General features: G+C 36.2%; 1 protein-coding gene across 2 annotated transcripts in view; it reads right to left on the bottom strand.

The window, feature by feature from the left end:
• RNF217 (ring finger protein 217) overlaps positions 1-18722 on the bottom strand; it is a 56888-nt gene that overhangs the window by 7385 nt on the left and 30781 nt on the right. Inside the window, exons 3-5 of one of the 2 annotated variants that reach the window (XM_083352925.1) lie at positions 9845-10009; positions 6557-6758; positions 176-260 (exon numbers count right to left, since the gene is read on the bottom strand). In XM_083352925.1, coding sequence (XP_083209051.1) covers positions 176-260; positions 6557-6758; positions 9845-10009 — 452 coding nt within the window. The remainder of the gene's footprint in view (positions 1-175; positions 261-6556; positions 6759-9844; positions 10010-18722) is intronic. The other variant, XM_083352924.1, reaches the window with a different exon arrangement.

The raw sequence follows: 18722 nt of genomic DNA, 5'->3' as shown, positions 1-18722 counted from the left end.
GAAGTTGAATTTCAGGAATTAGAAAGAGAGAGAATAAGTAAGTTAATTGTGCCTTTAAATGAATTTCCAAGATCTCAATATCAGATATCTCTGAAACCATTTTTCTTTCCCCATTTATAATTTTCTTGAATTCAATATGTTCCAGAGTTTGAAAATTATGTAATTCAAAACATACCTTTTTCTCTTACCTATTAGAACAACTACAGCTCCTACTACCAGTCCCAAAACCAATATTACTGGTGCAATAAGTAACTTCCCACCTGAAAAATAGAATTTTTTTTTACAGATTGTGAGATACTTCAACCCATGCTATTTTAATTTCTGCTGGGAACAAACTAATAAAAATAAACAAACAAACATTAAAAATTTAAGGACTATGCATACCGTTAACTTATATGAGAAAATTCTGAAATATTTTCCCTTTTGTGAAAGTAATTATACCACTTAATGAAAAAAAAATCATTAATTTATGCAAATTATGGGCAATCCAACTCCATAGACTGGGGAGCTAACTGCAGTTGCACACAAGGAAGTGCATCTTCATCAGAACTAGGTTATGGGAATAAAACTGAACTTTCCTTATCTTCTCAATAGAAACTATCCTAGGATTAAATTTCAAAATGACTCATAAGACCAAAAATCACACTATTAATTCAATATGTAATTATCTCTTTACAAAACACATTATAAAACCCAAAAGTAATTGTCTTTTGAAATAATGGGATCTTCCATTTTGGGGTTTCTTTTCTCTCTGAAGAAAAGAAACTAATAGACGGTAAAAGTGCACAATCAGAATCTACTGTTTATTCATTTATTGTAATATTACAATATGACAGATTTTATTTTCCTGGGCTCCAAGATCACCGCAGATGGGGACTGTAGCCAAAAAATTAAAAGACGCTTGCTCCTCGGGAGGAAAGCCATGGCAAATCTAGACAGCACACTAAAAAGCAGAGACATCACCCTGTCAACAAAAGTGCGTATAGTCAAGGCTATGGTCTTCCCAGTTGCAATGTATGGCAGTGAAAGCTGGACCATAAAAAAGGCTGAGCACCAAAGAATTGAGGCCTTTGAACTATGGTGCTGGAGAAGACTCCTGCGAGTCCCTTGGACTGCAAGACGATCAGACCGGTCAGTCCTAGAGGAGATCAACCCTGACTGCTCTTTAGAAGGCCAGATCCTGAAGCTAAAACTCAAATACTTTGGCCACCTAATGAGAAGGAAGGACTCACTGGAGAAGAGCCTAATGCTGGGAAAGATTGACGGCAATAGAAGAATGGGACGACAGAGAATGAGGTGGCTGGATGGAGTCACTGAAGCAGTAGGCGTGAGCTTAAATGGACTCCAGAAGATGGTAGAGGACAGGAAGGCCTGGAGGAACGTTGTCCATAGGGTCGCGATGGGTCGGACACGACTTCGCAGCTAACAACAACAATATTACAACAGTGGATTCCACATATGTCTACCTCTCTCTCTCTCTCTCTCTCTCCCTCTCTCTCTCTCTCTCTCTCTCTCTCTCTCTCTCTCTTTACCAATTTATTTTACATCCATTTAAAAATAATAATTAGTGGAACGTTGGCATGTTATTACAAAAGTATCAGCTTCAGGCAGAAATACAGGCTACTGGGCTCTGCATAGACCCCAGAAATATACTTAGAAAATAAAAACTGAGTTTTGTTTGAAAGCATGTTCACTTACAAGTTTATTGTTTAAATTTACTGATGAGACACAAAATATAAGTGAGCCATATTAAAGAGGAACATGGTACATAACTCACAGCCACAGTGAGTTATTTTGAAAGAGGAAACAATCAAAGCTGGTAAAATGTAAACTAATTCTTTCTGTTATCTTTTTCTTTCCCCTTTTATATACATTGTAACAGGACTTAAAAAATACTTCCATATGAGGTGTGGAAGGAAAATAACACCTCTATGCTTTTTTGTAATACTTAATTTTGGATAAGTGTTTTACTCCATTCCTATTGGTGATCACGGCTTCATAATTTTTTTTAGAAAAATTAAGGTTAAGTTTACATTGCAAAAAGTTTGTTGTTATTTAGCATGCTGATATTTTTCATGATATCTGTCTTAAATGCTCATTGGTCACTGATGTTCTGCTACATGCCCTCCCATAATTGACTGCATTCCATTCCATTCCAATTGTTTTATGTAAAAAGTTATTATCTTTTCTTTCCTGGGATCCTGTGGGGCAGACATTGTGTTGTAGAAAAAGCAGACAGCACCACTCTTAAGCAAACAAGCTAGCAGACAGCACAGAGTATAGACTACAGTACAGTAGAGTAGAGTAGGCAACAAAGAACAAAGCTGTTAAGAGATAAAATAAACTTCCCTCAGTGGCTTTTATCAGAGCCTGCATTCCATCTATTGTAACATAAATGCCCAGGTTTTATAACATATTATCCAATTGGTAAGTAGTGCAAGTCAGCTTGTATTGTAAATATGTAAACAGTTAATAAAAGTCTCCGTTCTCTGAGTTATTGTCATCTGATTCTGTGGGACAGATGCATTGGTTGTTGTTAAAGAAGATGCAATACAATCCTTTTTCTTTATAGCGTTTTGGTAAAGGAATAAATTTTCCAGAATAACTTGATGCCTCAAGTAGAATTGGAAGATTTGAATGGTGAACAAATACTTATGCTCACAAATGATTTCATCCTTGCCCTCATTCTTCTCAGTTCCCCTCTGCAAATGGTAAAGATAATATACGGGTATGCTGGCAAAAAGAAAAAGACCCAACATCCTGGGTGACTCCTGTGACACGAGCTCAGTGATTGGTCTTTAGATCTTAAATGCTTAAATATTTTAAATTCCATTCCTGAATGTGGGATCAAAAAGACTGAAACGCCTGAATCGCTGATCCAGCTAATGCAAAAATAATTATGGAAGTGAGAGGGTAAACTATGAACACTGATGGAATGGATGGACACCTAATTATTGGTTATAAAAATATCTGTGAGTCAGATAAATATTTTTCTATTTTAAAAGGCCAAGAATAGATATAAAGTTAGGTAGAAGTATGATGAAGACTTAGAAGCAGCAAGGGGAAAAAAGGTTAAGAGAAAACAGGAGACAGGTTCAAAATTGCCCCCAACAATCTGGGTCCTCATGAGCTTCCCAACTGGCTTTTTGCAGAAGCTGGCAGAGAAGACTGCAAATGGCAATTACATGATTGTACAGTGCTTGGCAACTAGTCATAAATACAAGCCAGTTGTCAAGTTCCCAAAATATGGTCATCTGACTGTGGAGGGAGGGTGCAGTGAGATGTTTTGCAATGGATGTGCTTTATGGGCATCAGTAACTTTGGTCATTAAATGGTATTCCTAGGCTTAAGACTATCTTTATTTTGTGCAATGACAAAATCAGCCCCAAACAATACAACTGCAGCAGCAAGTCTATTTTCAGTTTGCAAATGATTCATCTATTGTCAGCTTTAAACTGAGTTTTGTGTAATTTAAGAGACAATTGCTTAACTGGTTTAGAAATAATGTTTAATGAACAAGGGAATTTGGCCAAGAATCAACATGGTCAAATGCGGATTCTTCACTGGACCAGAAATTTACAATAGCAGTAATAGGCAAATTATGCAATGTCTCTAATTCTTTTTTGTGTCAGAAACAGACTGTTGTGCAGTGTAGAAACTCACTATGAAGCAGCTCACAAGCATGAAATGCACACAGTGGTGAAATAACAAGGGAGAATTTGAGGAAAAAAAGATCTAAAAATCTTGCATACATACTGTGTGTCAAAGTGTGGTATGTCCACCTGCAGTTCAAAACATGCAAATGCAAGTAGATAAACAGATACCACTTTGGTGGGCATATTAACAGGGACATGAAAGGAGCACCCAACTGGGCATCTCCCAGGCAACGGTGAGGTCACCAGCTAATCCTTTCAACCTGGAAGTGCTTCAGTGCGAGTGTAGTAGGTTTTTAATGCAATCTTTATCCAAATATAGTACAACAAATGTAATTCCAGATCAAAATTCCAAACAACATATCATATATATACACACACACATATACACAATACTTCAATAAGCATTGGAAATGTTGCTCTCAGAATGCTTAATTTGTTAGTTGTCCTAGTTCTGTCTAGACATATCTATGCATATCTTAGAGAAATTAACTTTAGTCCTGGACATTTTAAAAATATATTTTCTACTGATTAGAGAGGCTTCTGTATGGACAGGGAATCATGATCATCCAGTAATCTGTCCATCTGTATATCTCTTCTGAATTTAAATCAATTAAAATCTGTTGAATGCCAAGTAGCTCCCTCCCTCTCCCCCATAAAGAAATGAATTCCGTGGTTTGTTTTACCTCTGAATACAATACATAAGCAGTAATGCACCATCAGATTATGCAGTGCTTTAATATCTTAATACATTTAAAAGCACTGCATTTTACTAATTCCCAAAACTATCACTGGGATATGCAATCTTGGTCAAAACATCAGCAACTTTGGAAGAGCATCTTGCGTTTCAAAGCAGCTGGGCAAAAAGAAATTAGTTAACATTTTGCCTTGTTCTTTGCCAAATAGTTTTAAAAAGCATGTTTCTTCTTTATGTTCCCCACCCTATAGTTTAGCAGATGAAGATACAGAAAAGGGAATACATAGTAGAAATTTATTCTTTTGGTAATTTGTCAATAAACTCCTTTTGGTAACTTCAATAAACACCCTCATCCACCTACAATTTATAAGGCAAGCTACCTCATACCTAAGAATGATAGCTTCCACTGATAATTCAGTTAACATTGCAGTAATTGCTTAATGGAATGGTCAGCACATTTATTTCATATTTTATTGAGTTTCATTGGCAGACCAAATGTACTACTGTTCCAGCTACTAGTATTATTAATATGTCTCCTTAACATATTTTCTTTTCTACCCATTTCTCAATGTTCAGTATTTATTAGCAGCTCTATAAAATCAAAGCACTAGAATGAAGATCCTTCCAACAATGCAGTAAAATTGTCAAGAAATTCCCCCTTAAAAGTTTTTTTTAATATATATTTTAAAAACACCCAGTGTACTTTATTTATTTTAAACTCTGCTGCTCACATTGGACATTATTTTATCATGGACATCATGATCTAGTAAAAGGGTAAAAGAAATAAAAAGTTCTACAAAGCTATTCTGCACCCTGATTCTGATACACATTATGAGAGTTCCATTAAAACACACACACACACACACACACACACACACACACACACACTTTGATTAAATTAAAAATACGAATCCCGGGCACATTAGTATCCAAGCAAAAGTTCGTTGGCCAATCTTCTCAGGGTAGGATTGCTGGAGAGGTGAAACCACATTTATATTACTGGTGCTTTTGTGCTCTACTCATAGAACGCACCACTGGCCTATTTGCCTCAATCAGCCGTATTATCTCGAGCTGCCTCGCACTCGTTCTCATGGAGTGCGGTTGTGTCTGGGTGCCAGCTGTCAAGGGGGAATCGCAGACCGTTCTTCTGGTTGCGATTGGTGCGCTCGTCGTTGCACGTCCACCCACATCAAATGTCTTTGGGGATTCTTCCCCTCCCTTTTTGCCTGTTGCCATGCAATGCTGCTGTGTGGTCATGCGGTTCGAGTCCTGGCTCAAGGATACGCTCCGCAAGTGTTTGCGTTATCTGCATTGTTCTTCTTCCCAACTCCCTGCATATCAAGCTCTTAGGAGAATTTCCCCTCCCCCACCACACATATATGTATGTATGTATGTATGTGTATTATGTGTGTGTGTGTGTGTGTGTGTGTGTGTGTGTGTGTGTGTATCCTCTCAATTTTTTTAACAGAATGATATCATGATCTGAACAAAACCTCTGTACTTTGAAACTCATTCTTTGTAATAGCAACAAAACTTTTGGCAACTATGACACCTTTCAAAACTATTTAATTATTCACTTTGTTATCACTTCTTCTGGAAGTAAAGTTGGCTGTATGGGAGCACCTCTCATACAGAGACAAGGAGATGGGAAGGACAAAAGAAACAATGGGTTCATAAAAATGGAAAATGTGTAAGCCTAGTTGTTTATTATTTTCTATAGATCTGTTTTAAAAAACAGATTAAGTCTGAAATGGGTAGAAAGTATTAGGATAAATCCATCATTATGTTAGCAGATCTGATTGTGAAAAGTTCTAATTTCTCCATTCTATTGTGGAGGCTGGGGAATTCTGGGAGTTGAAATCCACAAGTTTTAAAGTTGCTAAGGTTGGACACCCCTGCTCTAGATTGTCACATTCTCAAAATATATAACCGGCATCTAATTGCGTATCTGTTAAGGACTTCAAATCATGTTTGTACAATTCTTTATGTAACCTCAGGATGTACAGAATTAAAAAAACCTGACAAACACACTTTAGGAAGAAATTCCCATGGTAATGAATCTCATGTTCAGAACAAAAATTTATAGTTGGAAGAGGAATTGCTTATTATTCTACATGTTAATGAAGAATAAGCATTGGGGTTCCTATAAATGGCAATTAATTCATAGATGATACAATTCTCCCAAAGATCTTATTACCCCACTTACCACAGACAGAGCCTCTCACTAATCTCCTTAAATGTGGATTTTCAGGGAGGTAGCGGTATTTGCATCCAAATATACTGAGGTTTGATGTATGATCTCCAAAGAAACGAAGCTGGCGATATCTCTCCCCACAGCGGTAACAGAAGTTAGTGTTGCATTGTGAGCATGTCATATGGTCACAGCCTTCTGTTCTCTGAATATGAATCTTTAAAAGTAAAACAGGTGGGAGGGAGGATAAAAATAATTGCTTTAAAAAAGAAAGATTCCACACAACATTAATTACCTCAATTGTTTTTTGACAAATCATCCAACAAATTCTGAAGAAAGCTACTAATCTATTGATAGAGAGACTTATAGGAGAAGCTAAAAGGCTGCTGTAATAAAGGTTTTTAAAATACTCTTTAAAGCCACAAAAATTCATAAAATTAAGAGACTAATTATTTGCTCTATAATAATGATACAAATGTAACTTATATCTATGAAAAACAATTAAAATGCTGCAAAGTTATTCAAGAAAATTGACAAGATTTTTCAGCAATTCAGAGACTTCACAAACAAACATTCCAAGCCTGTCATTCCCAGCTAAGGAGAAAAGTTATTATCCCATAGACCAACAACCAAGCAGTTGCTAGAGAAACTCTCTGCTTAAGTCTTTGGACATAGGTTTATATTTATATAGTGCCATTGGTATGTTTTGGAAGGTAATCAACAGTATGAGTCTATGGCCAGATACACAGTACACAGACATCAACAAAGACTCCATGATACACATAGGGACTGATACTAGAAAGGTTGGAATTTTGAATATTAAAATAATTAAATACATTTAATACATATATTATGTCCCCCCAAAATTCAAAGAAAACTTGGTTCTTTTGATTTTTTCTTATTAATTGATTGTATTTCTAGTTTATTAATGTTTGGTTATTAAGCGAATCCATTCAGTTGTTTATCTATTTAATGTTATGTGTCTGTGGTTGCAAAATCTGAGTGGCTCACAATAATAAAACATACAAAAAATGGGCTAATTAAATTCCAAAAACTAAGAAATATAAAGTCATGATTATCTTAATGGTTTTAAATCAACAAAGCATAACCACAATAGAGTTTATACAAAAAGTCATAAGGAATCCTGAGAAGTGCCAATGTTATTTCTACTTTTTAGAAGCAAATCAAGATTCTAGGTATTTTATTTGTGAAAAATATCCCCTATTACAGCAAAATAAAAAATAAAAAATAGAATATGCTGTAAGTTAGTAAAGCAGTATTTTTGCACAATGTATTTAAAGTTTAATCTGTTGAAATGTATTATTTTCAGCTGTATAACTTAACTAAATAATTCAACTGTTAAAATCCATCTCCTTAAAATTGTAGTATATTCAAAGTATTTTAATTGCACTTGAAAGTTATAATCAAATCGATACAAATTATGTTTGCTAGTAAACTGTTTATTCATTTTGATCAAAAGCTTTTGAAGAAATTTGATAAATAGCATGTGGTGTTCTAGTGCCACTTTAGTGTGAATTTCCCCTTCCAGAGTACAATATGATGCAAAAAATAACAAATAAATTCAATATCTTTTGTTAGCTACCATATTTTCTATAGCAAATCACTGGAAAGCTAAGGTACTTCCTTTTTATGTACCAATATTTAAAGTTTGAGAAATGGTAGCAAAGAGTCTTGAATAACCCTTTACTTGAATTCTGTACAATACTCAATTTCATAACTTACAATTTTAAAACAGTAACCTTGCCTTGACATTAAAAATAAGAATTGCAGACTAGATACAGATTGCTAACTAACTGAAGGAAGTAGTCATTTGGTTTACAGCCTGTTCTGCAGTAACCAAATAGATTAATTAATTTATAATAACACTAAGAATGTATATGAAAACAATGCTTGAAATCTGAAATGTCATTTTCAAATCAGGACGAAGTGTTCCAAAAATGTATTCCACTTTGGTTTTATATAATGAATATGCAGTTTGTAATAACAAGCAGAACCAGTTGGTGGAAACATGTAGCATATTATCACCCTTAGAACATAAAGCCCAAGTTTGCTCAATAAAAATTCTTGTTGTGTGTAGAAAGGTCATTCTCACTGGAATTTTCAATGTTGTCAAAGGAAGAAACTTGAAATACCCTTCATTCCTACAGACAGATTTTGAGTTCCTTATTCGTAAATGCATCAAACAATAGCTATTTAGCATACAGGCTGCATTGTCAGAATGAGGGAAAATCATCTTCTATTTTCAGACTACTTTAATGACATTATTTTCCTCTTTACTCCCTTAATGCTATTTATGCAATTTCTTGCAAACATTTTGCCTTAATTTTACTTAAATGAATGCAAAAGCCTCACTGATTCAATAATTTTTGGACAGCTTCTGCAAAATAAATTGGCATGTTCCAACTTTTCAATTCATCTTATTTGTTTAAAAGCACAGATCAGAGAAATCTTGCCTATGGGGAAGAAAGCAACTATCAATCAGTGACCTCCTCAAAATTTTAGGCATTAAAATTTTGCAAGATTTGGTTGTTTTTTTCAAGATGTTCAGTAACAGAAGAAAGCAGCCAATCTGTAAACTCATGTGATGATGCTCATTCCTGAAAATATCATTGACATTTCATGTACAATAGGGAAATTAAGCTACATGATAATTCACCTGTTAAAAGCATTTTTTAAAAAAAATAAACGAGTATTGGCATAATTTTTTTAAAATTTTTAAAACAAAATAGTTAAATGGTTTTAATTTTAAAAATAAAACATTTTCACATAAGACTGCATTGCACTGGTCTTTCTTTAGGACACATGGGGCATATCTTGGCAATTCAATTCACCTTTCATCAATAACCAACATTAATATTTTTTAAAACTGCAGTATTTTTCAAAATTGCCAAATGTAGATTTCATCCAAAAAGTTCAGTTGAAATTTCTTTTTCTCCAATTTCCGATCAGTCATGTCTTGAAACAGAGAAATACATTATCAAATATCATTACCCAGACATTCTCAGAACTTGTTATTTAAATACATCTTAGCTTTTTTTTTTTAAAAAAAAAGTTGGAAATGAGGGAGGGAAAGGTTATTTAACTGTTTTCTTTTCCTGAGGAGCAGATTGTTCACTGTTCTAAAAGTCATCAATTCAACACAAAGAGGGTGATAAGAGCTGTAATGTCAACAGATGATAGGGATTATTTTCTCAGCTTGTTTCTTGGTAGGTGTTAGTTCTACTAATTGACTTTGCTCAAGCATTTCAAAGAGTATTGAATGAGCATGCGCTGCCTTCTTACCTTGCACTTTGGACACTTTTGAGCATTTCTTTGCCCATGCTCGATTTCACTGGCCCAGTGACGTAGCAGTTTGTCTCCCTTTTTGAACTCTTTGCAGTTGACACCTTCGTGCCATGGAGAATGGCACTTAAAACACCACACAAATTGGCAGGTTGGGCACTGGATCTGTTTAAATAAGAGCATAAAGCAATAAACATCTAAACAAATGGCCATTAATTGAGGCTGGGAAAGCATAACTCAGCTCCTCCTTGCATGAAAATGACAAGGGGGTAGATGGTGAAGGCATGTATCAAAAAAAATACCTAATACAGGTAGACCTCGACTTATTATCACAATTGAGCCCAAAATTTCTGCTGTTAAGTGAGTTTTGCCCCATTTTATGACCTTTCTGGCCACAGTTGTTAAGTGAATCACTGCAAGTTGATAATTTAGTCATCTGGTTGTTAAATGAATCTGGCTTCCCCATTGACTCTGCTTGTCAAAAGGTCACAAAAGATGATCGCATGATCTTGGGAACACAGCAATGGTCATAAATGTGAACCAGGCACAAAGCATCTGAATTTTGATCATGTGATCATTGGGATGCTGCAAAGGTCGTAACTCAAAAAACAGTCATAAGGCACATTTTTCATTGCCATTGTAACTTTAAATGAACTGTTGTAAGTCAAGGACTATTTCTAAGTCTACAACTTCTCATTTACTGACACATTAAGATGAAGCTCTTAAGAAGCCTTATCAATGAGAGAAAAAGACATTTCATAGGGAATTAACTTTGTTGGCAGCTTAAACCAATAAAATTCTCTTGAAATCACAGTGGGGTCACTGCAGACTGATTTCTATAATTTATCTCCCTACCATACTAATTCCACTTCAACTACTGTCAGTACAAAACCTATTCTTATCACCGATATTAGTGCTTAACCAAAGTTAAGAAGTAAAATATCCATTTATTATTACTAACTAATCATATTCCTTTCATTATTTTTCCATTGAGAACCAATATAGACTAGCTTTTCCTTAGGAAATTGAACAAATTTAGAAAAAGTTGGAAATTCTTTTTAACAGTTGAAAAATGGTACATGGAAAACACTAATCAATATTCAATCTTTAGTAGATATAGAGGACAGGCTTTTTTGCAAGTTAATTAAAAAGCTAAATTGTAATGTTTAAATTAATTTACATTTGTCGCAGTAATGCCCAATTTCTTTTTGTAATCTTGGACTCCCTGGCCCCATAGCCTGCCAGTCAAAGGCTGTGATCTCCAGTTTATAAAAAGTTACATGCCCCCGATAGATAGGTCATCAAAGCCTTCAATCTTACAATAAATGGGATCAGCAACAAATCTTCAGGTAGAGCCTTATACAGTAAGAAGAATGCTCTTGGTCATTGGCTGATAGACATCTGCAAATTTGTTCAGGCTTTCCGTCATACTAATTTTTCCTCAAAACATATTGTTTTCATTATGGAAATTTATTGTTCATGCTTAAGTTTTGTAGTATACTAAAGTACTATCATTCTTACAATATTTTGGTAGTAATCTTTAAGGAATACAGGAATCTAAGTTTTCAATATGTACTATGGACAAAGTACAATTACATAATAATCTTTGTATACTTATGTTTACTTTTCCTCTAAGGAAAGCAAATGTCATAAAATGAGTAATGGAGATCATCTGCTGAATGTTTTGGGTGTTCTACTCCTAAAATAGGCAAACACATTAAGTCTTTACTCTATTTCTCACCTGTTTTATGCCTTCATTTATTAATGTGCTGCCCATCTTGTCCAGTGATGACTCTCAGACAGCTTTTAACTTTCATAAAAATCCAGAATATCAGCTGTTACATTTATTATAACATGCCAAATAAAAAACTGGTGTCATATGTTAATCTTTAATTAATACCAAGATAATCAATTTATCTTCATATTGGTAAGGCATTCTGATAGAACCCTATATCTATTTGTCTGCAACAACCTGGATGTGATAAGGATTATGGATTCCACTAAGATTTCAGCAAGCATTCTATTATGACCTTTGACCAAGGCAAGTTCTCTTGAATGAGGTTTTGTATACATAAGAATTTATACGGCTCTCAAGGCTCTAAAAATATCACACAGCAAAGCTGTTAGCAGAACATTAATTAAGCAGAGATCAATTATATTATGTGTTCCTGGTCAAGGCACAGATCTATTTTAATTTTTGAAACATAAATCTACAGATAGATAGATAGATAGATAGATAGATAGATAGATAGATAGATATCAATATGAAGTTCTCAAACTCCAGGAAGAATATAAAACAGCTGTTTATTGTTAAAGTAGTAAAAACAATAAAAACAACTATTTACAAACCTAAAACAACCTAGCTTTCGCTGGTCCACTGCCAGTGTCATCAGGGTAAATGCTAAGGGGTGAGGAGTTTGTTTATAAGTCTTGTTGACTCAGTGCCCTGCCCACTGATCGTGTAATAGGGCCGTCCGTCCTAACTAACAGTAAATATCATCTTGGTCCGGAGTGTCTGGTTGGGACACCAAGATGATGCGCCCCAAGGAGCCATTATTAGAGGAAGAAAAATCATCTGTGATCTATAGCGTACAATGTAAGGATTGCCAATGCAATTACATCGGAGAGATGGCCAAATGGATAAAGACCAGAATCCATGAGCATAGGTTGACCGTCAAAAGGTAGGAACAATACTCACAAATATGGACACACATGGCCAGCAATGGCCACTCATTTGACTTCATGGGGACGGAAGCTATCGCCCAGGACACCTCCAAAGGAGGCCGGCTGCTTAAGGAAGCCTGGTTCTCAGACATACATTCGATCAACCGGCACATAGAGCTACCGCCAGCTTATCAAGCATTGAAAGCGTATGAAGAACAATCCAAAACGCTGATTGCACTCAGAAGGAGAGGGACCAAGGAGGATAGGCAGCCATGCTACCCATGTGGGGGAAAGGAGGCCGGACACACAACAACCCATCGACACCAGGGGAAGGGAACAAGTGAGGAGTGAGTCTGCAATAACTCCTGACAGCCAAACGCAGAAGTGGTAGGGAAAGAGCGGACTGCATCCAATGCATTTATGTGTGAACGGAGATCGACTGGGAAAAGCGGAATCAATCGGACGAAGAGAGGAGAAAAAGGAACAACGGAGGCAAGGCAGGTATACGGGCATGCCCAACCCAAAGTCCGGAGGGGATTCGACAGATCAATGAGGGTGGAGCAATGCAGGGACCCATGGAGGAAGAACAACGAATAGAGGAGGATGGTGCAACCCACAGAAAAGGAGAAGCAAGATAAACAACAGCCGATTGAATGCAGACGGTGGAACAAGATCAGGGATGACCCTGTAAACACTCCAATCGACTGAACACAGACGAGACAGGGAGGATGCCGCAACGCGCGCACATGCCTACGCGCAAGGAGCAACCTGCTGAAAGCGGACAGCACAACAAGATGGAGAATGATCCAGCAGCCACTCTGACCTACTGCATGCTGACGAGGCAGGGGGGAAGGGCATCACAATGTGTGCACATACCCACATGCGACAAATGATCGGAGGGGACGAGATTGGCAGGATTGAATGGCAGAGGGCATAAACAATGGACAGATGCACTAGAGAAGGAAGGGGCGGGAATGGTAATAGAGGGGTGTATACAACGCCAGCCCAGGACATGCAGCCTATGATTGCGGAAGGGGGGGGCGTTTGGAAGATGGAATAATAATAGCATCACATGGCTGGACGCAAGGAGGACGGGTTGAGAGGATCAAAAAGACAGGAGAGGAGACAACAATGAAGGGTAGGATTGACAGAGGTGAAAGGGGCAAAGAAAGGAACAACAGGAAGAAAGCAGTTGGACACGCACAAGGAGATGCAGGACAGGTAGGATATTTACGGTTACTTAGGCTTATATCAACAAGACTTATAAACAAACTCCCCACCCCCTAGTATTTACCCTGATGACGCTGGCAGTGGACCAGTGAAAGCTAGGTTGTTTTAGCTTTGTAAATAGTTGTTTTTATTGCCTCTGCTTGAAATAATAGGAAAACTGTATAACACACACAGAAAAATAACCTCATAACTACAGTTCTTTGTTCTAGGTACGTCCCATAGCCACAGAGTATGTCAGGACTGCGAGCTATATTTGTTTGACTTTGACTTTATTCTTGCCTTTCATTCAGGAGTTCACGGAGGCATAGATAAATCCCTATTTTCTCTTACCATAAATAAGCCCCAGTGAAATGGTGTACTTAAATTGTTTTAACAGCACTAGGGATTTCCATGTGCAAGACCCTCCCAGCCACCAAGCTCACTGGCCCAGTTGCTATCTCTTAGCCCAATATTTGGGGAAAAAAATATGGAATGCTTTCTATGTTGACATGAATGTCTACACAAAAGACACAAGAAATTGAATGAATGTTCTTCCTGGCAACATATATTTGGGCAAATACACTATCTATTCCTATATGATATTTTCAACAGAATAAGTTATAGTTTTAAAAATCAGAAATATAGTTTGAATCAAATCATGGCATTTTTAGCACTGCTTTGATTAGTCCTCTTCTTAGAAATTAGGTAACCCACTGGGCAATTATCCTTCTAACCTGGTCTTCTAGTTTTCCAAGTTGCAATATTCTATCCTTGGTGGGAGCTGTTCAGCTGTGCTCTCTGCTTGACAGGCAGTAACTTAAAAAAAAAGCAGCTGAACTTTGAAATATTAATAATCATATGTAAATATGACCTAGTTGAGCAAGTTGTGTTCTTAATGTTCAACTAAAACCTAGTTTTGCAACACAGATATTTGGTCACTTGAACAATATGAGGTAAATTTGAATATCAAATTAAACAGCCAGACATAAGCTGCTTATAGGGCTAAACCTGATAATTCTTTTTATCATTACATTGCTAAGTATTTTTAATGAATTGGCAATTGCATTTCACAGAAAAAGTGCAAAGGTTAGAACCAATAAACATTGAAGTAAAAGGAGAAAATACTAACAATTTTATACTGTAAGCTTAACATGTACCATATATTACAAAGTATTCTCCTTTTTGGGTGTGTAGGAAACAGCTGGTATAATTTACTGCTTTTGCAAGATCAGCCATTGAAGATATCTCAGCTATATGCAAAGAATGGTAAAGAGTAGCATTCAAAGAAAGATAGAAAATGGCTTTTCTTTTTGATGTCAGCAAAACTGAATCTATCCTTAAAAATCTGTCTGCAGAAGAAAAGCACTGATGATGTTACCTAGTTAGGGTAATGAAATGTCTGCAAGAAAACAAGCAAGCTCAGAGAGCACCAAGGACCCCTGCACATCATATATATCTATAGAAAATATAGATTATTAAAACTGCAAAACCTTTCAACTGAAGGATTAAGTTAGGTGTAGATGCTGTACTTAGCACATGAAAGACCACTACTCAAAGTGCCAAGTACTGTCTCTACATCTTCTGGGAGACTCCACAAAACTGTCTTAAGGTCTACTCCAAATTGTTTCAGCAAGTATCTGAACTCCAAACAACTTTGCCAGCATATCCTATGGAAGAGTTGCCTAAGCATGCACAAACACACAACCACTGAATCAAGCGCTTGATCCTTTAAAGGGCTTACAAATACCTTAATGATCTGAAGAGGAGTACTTTAAAAAGTATCTATGTAATGCTTTGTGCAGCCTTACAGTTTGTCTAATAAGATACAAAAATCTAACTCCAGAATATAACTTCTTGAAATTCTTATGCTTTACAAAATTGACCACACATCTCCATCGTGTGTGTATCATATTATTATGTGTTCCTTCTATACATCCTTACTACTGCTACCCGTATATTCCATCCCATATTCTAAATAAATAAATTTAGGATTTAGCCTGGTTCCCTACAGATGATTTGGGTTTAATAAGTCTTGTAATATTCATCATCCAGAGGGCACCAGATTGCCTATCCCCAAGGTTTTGTGTGTGAAGACTTTCTTTTCCAACTGTGTTTCACACTGCTTTTCAACCTACGGTAGTTCACGGGGTGTCAAACTCGCGACATCACATGACGTGTCACGACGTCTGGTGACTTTTTTCCCATTGCCGGCAATGGGGTGGGAGCAGTTTTGGCATGATGCATCAGGCCCACACCCCTGACCTAGTATGTCTGACCAGGTTGATGTGTGTAGAAATGGGGGGGGGGGAAGAGAGAGAATGCTATATAAGCTGATGTGAGGAGAATATAAATAAAATAAGCAGAAAAATGTTTTTCAGAAAAAAAACAATGCACAGAAATACATAAGTTGCCATTAAAGTGTACACCCTAACTCTCTGTAAATTTCAAGCTTTATTTTAGGAAAACAAGATATATCCACCCTGGATATATACTGCCAGATTTTTTTTTTCACTGCATGTCTTTCATGAACAACTGAAATGCAAATTTAATTTTGATTTTCTTAAAGTATAATGGATAATTCCACAAAACAGTTCAGGTACCATGAGCTGAATAAATTATGGTTCAAAGCTCACAGGAATTTTTATAGATTTTCTTAAATCAAAGGTGGTCACAGCAACTAGTTATATATTTGCAAGCCATAGCAACTATTAGGAAGTTAGGGGGGGAGCCTTTAAAGCAGCATTATTCAATGTGCCGGCCATATTGTCTAGACAGCACAATAGAGAAGAGTACTTTAAGAAATAAAGAAAGTGAGGGATGAGTAAGGATACAAGTCAGTAACACATTCCAAAGTTCTAACTCATCTGCTTTCTAATACTTTCAACATGATTAAAGAAAAACACAATTCAAGAGAGAATGTAGAATATAAAGTACATTAGTCCTAAAACAAAAATTAAGAATACAAAAAAAGATATATTCATTAAGCGTCCTGTATTATAACAATATTTTCAAAGAACACTATGCTTTTGTATCTAATTAATTCAATATGATGAAATATTAGATTATAAAATCCCATCTAATAAATATTACATTAAAATCTAAATATTAGGGCAGTACAGAGTTTCCAGTTCAGTTCCAAAAAGTCCCTTTAGTGAATATGAGAACATAGTCTAAAACTTTTTAAAGCAGAGGCATCTTTTCCAAGGATCATGTGACTGACTTGTACAGCTGCTATATATTATCTTTAAATAGATTCAGTTGCTTTAAAGAGGGTTACTTTTGAACTCCTGCACTATTTGAAAAGTTATTTGAAAAACCTTTTTTGGAACATAAATGACTTATTTACATATGATTTGTAGAACATTATTCTACAAATGTAGAATAGGTACACATGTTTAAGACTGTGTACCTACAGGTACCAGTTAGTGAGAGAAGCGTGGGGATATTTAACTCCACTTAAATTGACATGATAACCTCAATTTTGGTCAACCAGCAAAATAACTGTGTTGTGTAGAAGAAATCTTGATCTCTTAATTTTTGGTGGGACTTTTCTAAACCACTGTTCTATAAAAGTCTATGCTGAAAAACAAGCAAAACACCCAGTTCTACATACCATACTGAGCATTAAAAAAAACACCTTAAATATCAGTTAGTGCTGACTGCATCCTCCTGGCAATGAATTAGCTGCAAATTCTAAAATCAATGAGCATACCCATGAGTTTGGACTATGAGTTAATAATATATCAGAACCACATTAAATATTACAAGAAAATGTGTTATACATTTGTCTACCAATCCCTAATTTGTAGTCCTGATCCTGTAGCTCACTGAACCACTGTTTCCAAATCTTGTTTTTAATATTATATAGTCTTTAAATTACCCCAGCATCAGACATAAGCATTAAAAATAAGAATCTAAAGCAAAACTCTATGCCTATATTACTGATGATTCTTTTTATATATATACAATTTTTAATCTGGGACTCTGCACATGCAGTATCTTATCATGCATATTTTAGTGTGCATTTTTTAAAAAAATATACTGCACATATAACAACACATATATTTAGAGTAGAGCTGGAAGGGACCTTGGAGGTCTTCTAGTCCGGCCCCGTTCAAGCAGGAGAACCTATACCATCTGAGACAAGTGACTGTCTAGTCTCCTCTTAAAAATCATCAGTGATGGAGTGCCCACGATTTCTGGAGGCAAACTGTTCCACGGGTTAATTGTCCTCACTGTCAGGAAATTTCTCCTTAATTCCAAGTTGCTTCTCTCTCTGATCAGTTTCCAACCATTGTTTCTCGTCCTCCCCTCTGGTGCTTTGGTGAATAACGTGACCCCTTCTTCTTTGTGGTAGCCCCTCAAATACTGGAATACTGCTATCCTATCTTCCCTATTTCTTCTTTTCTTTAGACTAGACAAACCCAAGTCCTGCAGCTGTTCTTCATATGTTTTAGCCTCCAGGTCTTTGATCATCTTGGTTGCTCTCCTCTGAATTTTTTCCAAACTCTCAACATCTTTTTTGTGATATGGTGACCAAAATTGGCTGCAGTATTCCAGGTGTGGTCTTACTAGGGTTTTATAAAGCAGTACTAATACTTCACATGATCTTGATTCTATGCCTGTTTATACAATCCAGGATTGTATTAGCTTTTTTGGCTGCTGCTGCACACTGCTAGCTCATAGTCAAGTGATTGTCCAGTAGGACTCCAAGGTCTCTCTCATAGTTCCTGTTTTTGAGCCAGGTCTCGCCCCTAATAGAACTAAGCTTAAATAGCTGCATTCTCATAGGTAATATCTATTAACTACCTAATTGAATTTCAGACCAAAGTGGCACAAAGAAATCAGAATAATCCCAAGAGTAAAACGCAAAGCCCACCATGTACTTTGAGATGGATCGATTTCAGTGCAGTACCAACTCACAAAAGTACAGCTGGGAACTTTGTAAAATTCAGCTAGGGTACTCATATATGTACAACACTTAAAATAAATATTGCAAAAGAAC

Source organism: Vipera ursinii, assembly GCF_947247035.1.
Source record: "Vipera ursinii genome assembly, chromosome: 1".
NCBI classification, from domain to species: Eukaryota; Metazoa; Chordata; class Lepidosauria; order Squamata; family Viperidae; genus Vipera; species Vipera ursinii.
Note: the sequence above shows the minus strand (reverse complement) of the source record. Positions and strands in the feature narration are given on the sequence as shown.